The sequence below is a fragment of the Nerophis lumbriciformis genome, linkage group LG19, assembly GCF_033978685.3.
Source record: "Nerophis lumbriciformis linkage group LG19, RoL_Nlum_v2.1, whole genome shotgun sequence".
NCBI classification, from domain to species: Eukaryota; Metazoa; Chordata; class Actinopteri; order Syngnathiformes; family Syngnathidae; genus Nerophis; species Nerophis lumbriciformis.
The window spans coordinates 1,690,001-1,699,404 of NC_084566.2; the positions used below are offsets into that span (position 1 = coordinate 1,690,001).

The 9,404-nt window shown below is 41.1% G+C and overlaps 1 protein-coding gene across 2 annotated transcripts in view; it reads right to left on the reverse strand.

Moving 5' to 3' along the window:
* LOC133618919 (mitochondrial adenyl nucleotide antiporter SLC25A24-like) overlaps positions 1 to 9,404 on the reverse strand; it is a 39,206-nt gene that overhangs the window by 13,737 nt on the left and 16,065 nt on the right. Inside the window, exons 1-3 of one of the 2 annotated variants that reach the window (XM_061979752.2) lie at positions 5,086 to 5,673; positions 4,869 to 4,995; positions 2,497 to 2,584 (exon numbers count right to left, since the gene is read on the reverse strand). In XM_061979752.2, coding sequence (XP_061835736.1) covers positions 2,497 to 2,584; positions 4,869 to 4,995; positions 5,086 to 5,256 — 386 coding nt within the window. In that variant the 5' untranslated portion in view covers positions 5,257 to 5,673. Of the gene's footprint in view, positions 1 to 2,496; positions 2,585 to 4,868; positions 4,996 to 5,085; positions 5,674 to 9,404 lie in introns of those variants that run through there. The other variant, XM_061979753.2, reaches the window with a different exon arrangement.

Below are 9,404 nucleotides of genomic sequence, written 5' to 3' on the forward strand. Positions count from 1 at the left end.
CCTCCAAAATGTAGAGCAGGGGTTCTTAACATTTTTGACATCGGGGCCCAACTTTTCCACTACAGAGGGGCCTGGGGCCTACTCAAGTAATAACACTGAATTAGTAATCTTACTCTTGATTCTGATTAATCGTATTCGATAATTATATCTAACCTACTTACAGTTTACAACCTTATCAAATGATATGAAACCATGTGTTATTAACAAGAATCGTTATTTTGTTAACACATAAACCTTAGACTTAGGTCAGGCTGATTAAAAAAATAGGTACTAACTAAATACACTGCATAAGAAGGGACTCGTGAATAACTGATGACAAATAAATGTACATAAAAGTATATAGTGCTAAAATAAATAATCAAACTGTCAATAAAATAAAGTGCAAATGAAAATATAGCTTTATGTTGTTGGTCTTTGAAACTAAGAGGGCACTTCTGTCATGTAGAGGATATTTGAACTGGTGTGTGTCCTAAAAAATAGTGGTGTACTTCTGTTGCATATAGGATCTATGACTAACAGTTTTTTGCAGTATATCCCTAAAAATAGCACGGAGCGCCTGTCATGTAGCGGAACTTTGATTAGCATTCATGCAGTAGATCTTTGAAACCACCAGTGCCGTCCTGACATGTAGAGCAAGGGTCTTCAATGTTTTCCAGGCCTGGGACCTACAAACTGATCCTGAGAAAGAGCAGGGACCCCTTACTAAAATTGTGATTGTGTTTTTAAAAATAATCTGGTCTTAAAGATACTTTGTTATTGCAATACTTAGTGCAATACTGTATTAAAAAGTTCAAATAATACAGTATAGTGCCGCTAATAGCTACATGGCGAACTGGCGTGCTAATCACAAGCTGAAAATTAGCATAATGTTTGCTAGCTGGCGCCACTAATTGCTTGGTGGCTACTAGCGCCTTTAATCTTTAGCTGGCAACCGGTGCGCTAATTGATAATTGACCACTAGCACGCTGATTGCTAGCTGGCAACTATCGCACTAATCCCTAGCTGGCACGTGGCGTGCTCGCTGGCAACTGCCAGCCATCGCTAGCTGGCTACAGACACCCTAATTGCTAGCTGATAACAGCTAACTTGAATGCTAACATGAATACATTAATATAATTATTCATGTTTTGAATAAGTGAGTTGGGCGGCCATGCCACTGGAGTTTCTAAACTACACGTCACTGTATTGGATCAATGTTTCCGATTTTAAGACATTTACACTTGTGGAAAAATTGCCGGGAGAATGTAAAAAATATATTCTTTAAAAATCTAATCAACCTAATATTTCACGACTCCCTTGCATACCTCTTTAAACACCCTGGGGGTCACGGATCCCCTGTTGAAGACCTCTGATGTAGAGGATCTTTGATTAGTGTTTTTGCAGTAAATACTATAAAAACACAGCAGAGTACTTTTGACCTGTGGAGGATCTTTGATTAGCATTTTTGCAGTAGCTCTTTTAAACCAATAGAGCACTGCTGTCACGGAAAGGATCTTTGAACAGCGTTTGTGTAGTAGCTCGAAAAAAATATTGGCAAACTAACGGTCACATGACCAGCAGTTTTGCAGTATATTCTTAAAAATTGCAGGGAGCCCCTGTCATGTGGAGGATCGGTGATTAGCATTAATGCAGTAGATCTTTGAAACCAACACAGCACTCTTGTTACATATAGGATCTCTGGCAAAGAGTTTTTCTGTAGGTCCTTAAGAGCAGAACATTCCTGTTGTGTAGATGATATTTGATTAGTATTTATGTTGTAGGTCAGGACTATTCAACTAGACACCAGACCAACCCGCGAGTTCAGTTAAAAAAACATGGAAGCAACGAACACATTAGATCAGATTCCTATAAACAGTAGAACTCTGTCTTATACCTGAACTTTGACTATAATTTATAGCTGTATGTCCAAAACCAGCAGTGTTCTTGTTGTAGAGACAGGTTTTTTTTTCTTAATTAAGTTATGCAAACAATTTAGTGTTGCCAATCAACCTATCCCCCGCAACCCTGTAAGGGACAAGCGGTAGAAAATGGATGGATGGATGGAAGTTATGCAAACAAATTATTAGACACAAATTAAAATGTCTACTGCACAGGATGTTGGTGCTCAGGAATATACAAAACAATACAAATAGCAAAGGCAGAAGTCCAGTTCTCATGGTCTTTAGTTATCTGGGAATATGTCCTCCAAAACAATTTAGCTGAATATCCCTGCTGTAAGTCCTTGAAACCAACACAGTATTTGTGTCATGTAGAGGATATTTTATTAGTGTTTTGCAGTAGGTCTTTGAAAATAGTGAAGTGCCCCCGTTAGAGGATCTTTGAGCTAATGTTTTGGTCATCATTGGCAACATGAGCTATTAGAAACAGGAAACAGCTCTGTCAATCTAACTGACAGAGCTTTTGTATTCATGAATGAACATACAAAAAAAATCTGAAAAAAGTCCTACTTTCACCTTAGTAAGAAGTATGTGAAGTTAAACAAGCAGGTAAGCAAACCTCTGCAGGATTTTCAGGGCATCCACTCTGTTGATGTTCATGCCCAGTTCTGCTAGGGTCTGCTGGACCTCGGTGGCATCAATGCGCCCTGACATGGAGATAATAGTATGACAGTTACACTGTAAGCAAATGACCAGGATTTCACAGCATTTAACAGTATTTGTTCGCAGTAAATACTGTAAACGTACTGTAACATTAGACTGTAAAAATACCATCCATCCATCCATTTTCAACCGCTTATCCCTCTCGGGTCACAGGTGGTGCTGGAGCCTATGCCAGCTGCACTCGGACGGAAGGCGGGGTACACCCTGGACAAGTCGCCACCTCATCGCAGGGCCAACGCTACCCTTATATTTCACAGCAAGTAACTGTTACTTCACAGTAAAATACTGAAATCATAGTCCTGTGAAGATACTGTATTTTGCAGTAAATTACTGTAAATGTTACTGTAAAGCAGGCCTGGGCAATTATTTTGCCTTGGGGAGCCAAATTTAGAGAAAAAAATGTGTCTGGGGGCCGGTATATTTACTAATACAAAACCTCACAATAATGTCTGATTAAATGCTAAAAACGTTATGACGGACCGCCGTAAAAAACGGAATGGAATTTTACGTTGAATGAGACACCCAGAATGTACATGAAAATAAAGAATGTGGGATTTACAATATTAACTATGAACGATAAAACACTGAATATTGACAACATATGAATATCACACCCCCTCTCGATCGACATATTTTACAATCAAGCGAAACACAACAAAAATGCAACAAACACAGCGAAATATCAATGTGAAGGGTAAAAAAAACAAACACCTACAATCTGATATATCTGATACAATCACTAAACTTTAGAACTTTACTGTAAAAATCTCCTTCCGTGTCTGTCCCTGACACCCGCATTTCAGGCTGGCCGCTCTGGAAACACTCTGTGGAAATGCTCCCCACACACACTGCTTGGTGCCTTTTAGTGCTTTGGTGCCATAGTAACTAATTAGATTACCATAGTAACTAGTATATCACGCAAAAGGTCAGATTCCAACCATTGAAATACTTTGTATAGTTCAAGGCCTAGGGTCATTTAAAAACATCACTGCATATCAAGCGCTATATAAATCCCAGTTATTATTATTATTATTATTATATCATAATGGCAGCTACAGTTTAAATTTTTTTTTTAATTATTTGGGAATGTCTGGCGGGCCAAATTGAAAGGCTCAATGGGCCACATGCGGCCCCCGGGCCTTAATTTGCCCAGGTCTGCTGTAAAGGGAATGCAATTATTAGCACCACAGTGGATATGCAATATTGTCACGGATGTATGACTTCCAGATTTACCTGAAGATGTTTTCACACTATATAAAAAATAAAAAAATAATATAAATGTTCAGCATGTAGATCAGTGGTCCCCAACCTTTTTGCACCACGGACCAGTTTATTGTAGGCAAATTATTTTCAGGGACCGGCTTTCCACTTCCATCCATTTTCTACCGCTTATTCCCTTTGGGGTCGCGGGGGGCGCTGGAGCCTATCTCAGCTACAATCGGGCGGAAGGCTTTCCACTTGTGCCGGATAAATACAGCAAAAATAAGTGCATGAAAAATACAACTCACTATAACGCTGAATTAGTGGGAGCCCTGGGCTTGTTTCTTTGCAATGAGATGCAGATGGAAATCAGCCTTTGGCTACTATCTGTCATATATTATGTATGGTCATTAATGTGCATTGTATCATGTCACAAAATTAGAAAAAATCTAACAAATGCCAACTTCCTATGAGGAGTTTTATTGGGGTTAGGATTAGGGTTAACCCTATAAACAAGCTTATTGGTAAGTCTAGTGGGACAGGAGAAAGTTAAGTCAGAGAAAATGCATCCATCCATCCATTTTCTACCGCTTGTCCCATTCGGGGTCGCGGGGGGTGCTGGAGCCTATCTCAGCTGCATTCGGGCGGAAGGCGGGGTACACCCCGGACAAGTCGCCACCTCATTAAAAGGCCAACACAGATAGACAGACAACATTCACACTCACATTCACACACTAGGGCCAATTTAGTGTTGCCAATCAACCTATCCCCAGGTGCATGTCTTTGGAGGTGGGAGGAAGCCGGAGTACCCGGAGGGAACCCACGCAGTCACGGGGAGAACATGCAAACTCCACACAGAAAGATCCCGAGCGCAGGATTGAACCCAGGACCTTCGTATTGTGAGGCAGACGCACTAACCCCTTTGCAGTCGTTTATAAATTATTTAATGTTTCTCTGCAGCCCGGTAGCAAATGAGTTATGGACCGGTACCGGTCCCCGGACCGATGGTTGGGGACCCCTGCTGTAGATCACCAGTGTGTGATGCAACTGTTTCAAACAAACTCCTACCATCGTTGTTTTTGTCCAGACTCTTGAACGTCAGCAGCAGCTTCTTCTCGTGGTCTTTCAAGTATTTGGTGAACTCCTTGAAGTCGAGACTTCCGTCCTTATTCTGGTCACCGGTCATGACAATTTTCTGCAAACACACACAATAATGTAGTTTCATAATTCTCTCAACAAGTGTCTGCAGAGGGGGTTCGGTTCCACACTGTCGCGGTTGTTGTACCTGTGCAGCACCTTGACGGAACACTCCCATTGCCTTCAGGCCCGCCCGTAGTTCGGCGACATCCACTTTTCCATCTTTATTCGCGTCTAACTTTTCAAACAGGTCCTGATACGACCGCTCACGATCGGCATCCCAGCACCGGGCTGTGGGGAGCAGCCAGCTGCGGAACATAGTGCGGCAGGCAGGCCGAGCAGCGCGTTGCGAAAAGGGTGGAATTAATCCATGTCGGAAGCCATCCGCGACGACGTTACTCGTACCAACACGAGAAGTGTGCTTTTAAACGAGCGGTTCGTTTGTCGTCAGGTTATTTTACATGCAGTCCAAACACTCCTAAGCCTTCCAGGGGAACTGCAGCAGTGTGATGGAGGGCGGAGCTACGGTCGCTGCGTCGCTGCTATTCGCAGCATTTTCTGCGGAAAAATAGCAACGACGTTAATAAGATAGAAAAAGCGTCGATACATACAATCCGCAGACTTGACTTCTCCTGGCATTTTCTTTATAATCGTTTGCTTTTATTCCAGTTTTACGGGGGCGGCTATGCAGGAAATGTTTGGCCTAATCTCTCCATCTCCACAGACGTGTCAGCTGAAACATGCAGTGTGGGGTTTCCTCGCGTGCAGTACTGCGAATGGCCACAAGAGGGAAGTGTTTCTCAGCATGCCAAGATTTTTACTAAATAATTGTATTTTACGTATTTTACGTGTTGACACTCCGGCAATACAATTAAGCACATGTATCAAACTCAAGGCCCGGGGGCCAGATCTGGCCCGCCACATCAATTGGTGTGGCCCCCAAAAGCGTGGAAATAACATGTGTAAATAAAGTACCTTATCTTTTCTTAATAGATAGATAGATAGTACTTTATTGATTCCTTCAGGAGAGTTCCCTCAGGAAAATTTAAATTCCAGCAGCAGTGTACAGAATTGAGAGATCATTTTAAAAGTAAATAATAAATCAATCAATCAAACTCTATTTATAAAGCACTTTTCATACATATGTAACAGGGTCAATTATGTAATGTAAATAATGTATCTTATAATGTAGAAATATTGTTATGATTACACAAAATGTGTAAGTTACGTGAAAATACCTGAAGTTTGTTTGACGTTTTTTCAATATGTGGAACCAATGTCTCTCGTTGTCCCTCATACTGCAATAATTGTTGTGACACCTGTCTATATGATGGGGTTAGTGCGTCTGCCTCACAATACGAAGGTCCTGGGTTCGATCCTGCGCTCGGGATCTTTCTGTGTGGAGTTTGCATGTTCTCCCCGTGACTGCGTGGGTTACCTCCAGGTACTCCGGCTTACTCCCACCTCCAAAAACATGCACTTGGGGATAGGTTGATTGGCAACACTAAATTGGCCCTAGTGTGTGAATGTGAGTGTGAATGTTGTCTGTCTAGCTGTGTTGGCCCTGCGATGAGGTGGCGACTTGTCCAGGGTGTACCCCGCCTTCCTGCAGCTGAGATAGGCTCCAGCACCCCTGCAACCCCAAACGGGACAAGCGGTAGAAAATGGATGGATGGATGGATGTATTCTCTGTATTATCACGTATGTTTTTATTTCACCGTTGTACGTAACTCGCCTTTCGTCTACGATAACGTAAGAGGGGCTCGACGATGGCAGAAAATTGACAACAATTGTATTCCCTGTTTTATCAGTAAAGTGTATCTGAGCTGCAACCCATGGTGTCGGTCGTGTTTCATAAAATCCACACAACGCAGAGGAAAAGACCCCCGGTGACACATAAAAGAAATGCAACGCAAAGTGCTTTACAAATTTAAAAACAATACCCCGGTTACCCATATCCCCCATTATCACATACGTACACACGGATACAGATACCAAACACAAACACACACACACACAACATACACATATATGTAACTATATGGACAAATGATTGCATGACTGAGTACAGAGGAGACATGTGAGTAAACACTTTCACAGGAGCCATCTGCACCAGGAGGTCATCAGACCATGGCCACCAGGACGCTAACACAAAAACGCCCCCACAAGCGTGGCCGATAACCCCTGAGGGAGATGGCTCATCTGAGGAACATTGGAAAATAAAAATAATAAAACTTGTAAAATAGTAAAAACCAGGGATAAAGAATAAAATACAAATAAGATTAATAGAAAAAAATAAAAATAAAAAGATAAAAATAAAATGAATATACAGCAAATAAATAATCAATAAATAGAACTAAATAAAATCATGTATAACTAATAGGATAAAAAGTACAAATACAAATGACTTTGATAAAATGATTAATATCAGGTAAAAGTGCATTACAAAAATAAATGTACTGCGTACAATTACATATATTCACATTTTAATCATCTCTACTAATAAAACAAATTATTATATCATCATACATTTCAAAACAATGCTAATGTTAAAACAAAGATAAATAATTAAATATCTGCTTGCCTTATGATTTCCAAGCAAGTATCCCAACAAACTGTTAACGTAAAAATTTTACAGTAAACATGTTCCATCCATCCATCCATCCATCCATCCATTTTCTACCGCTTGTCCCTTTTGGGGTCGCGGGGGGTGCTGGAGCCTATCTCAGCTGCATTTGGGCGGAAGGCGGGGTACACCCTGGACAAGTCGCCACCTCATCACAGGGCCAACACAGATAGACAGACAACATTCACACTCACATTCACACACTAGGGCCAATTTAGTGTTGTCAATCAACCTATCCCCAGGTGCATGTCTTTGGAGGTGGGAGGAAGCCGGAGTACCCGGAGGGAACCCACGCAGTCACGGGGAGAACATGCAAACTTCACACAGAAAGATCCCGAGCCCGGGATTGAACTCAGGACTACAAAGGACCTTCGTATTGTGAGGCACATGTACTAACCCCTCTTCCACTGTGCTGCCAGTAAAGATTTTTTTTACAGTAAAATCCACTTTCAATATAGATTAATAATACACTATAAAGCACAACAACCGTAGATTTTACAGAATAAAAAACGTATGTGTATTTGAGATCTGCAAATTTTCAGGACTTATGCAGATCTCAAATTCAGATCACCTGGTACCAGAAGGTAAGAAAAGTTGGTTTTTCATAATATTGTGAAACAAAACGCCAGATAATAAGTCTGCTGATGGGTGCCATTTTGCGGTCCTTATACACACACCATAGTAATAGTTGTATCTCTGACTACGGTAGCCTAATGGGCCGACAATCCATCAAGCGGTGCGGCTTCAAAGTCATACTAAAACATTGTCACAGATTTTTGAGTGCCGTGTGTAATGTTCTATATTCTCAATGGAACATTTAAAGTTTTGGTGCTGTTTACTAGCGTCATATTGCAGTCTACACGTATCTCTTATGTGTGATTACAAACTACTGGTCACACTTATCAATACACCATGTACCAAATAAAATTGCTTCAAGGTCGGTAAGCACAACCAGAATTATTCCGTACATTAGGTGCACCGGGTTATAAGGCACACTGTCGATTTTTGAGAAAATTAAAGGATTTTAAGTGCGCCTTATAGTCCGAAAAATACGGTACTTTGTCTTGAGTGTAGGCAGCGCTGTTAAGTCTAACTGTGTAAATGAGTGGAGAATGCAGAAACTTTGAGGCATGAATGATTCAGCTGACCTGATGATAAACTAGTTTGAGGAAAATGTATTTTTCATAAGACGACTGTACTTTTCAGTTTTGTAAATATTGACTAGTGTGTGAAGTCTTACTTAAGGTTAAATTTGATTTAAAAATTAGGCCATTAAGTTAAGATAAATGTGCAGCTAACAACCAAATTTGATGGCAAAGGCAATGTTACTACTGTGGTAGCACAGAAAAAGTGCTTGAGCATGATGGAGCAGCCTGTACACATGATGCTGCCTTCAAATTTCTGAATGCCCCCTAATATGTGCCTGCTGAGAAACCCGGCCTGACTATGAGTCTTTTGTCAGCGTTTTGAATGGGCTGGTTCTTTATAAGATCTAAGCCAGTTATTCCCAAACGGGCTCCATCTAGTTCAGTGGTTCTTAACCTGGGTTTGATCGAACCCTAGGGGTTCGGTGAGTCGGGCTCAGGGGTTCAGCGGAGGTCAAGACACACCCGACTCATTGTGTAAATAAAAACTTCTCCCTATCGGCGTATTACGAATACAGCAACAGCAGAAGTCACACTGATTTGCAGATGTGTAATTTGTTGTGAGTTTATGCACTGTGTTGGTTTTGTTGTTTGAACAAGGTGATGTTCATGCACGGTTCATTTTGTGCACCAGTAAAAAAACATGGTAACACTTTAGTATGGGGAACATATTCACCATTAATTAGTTGCTTATTA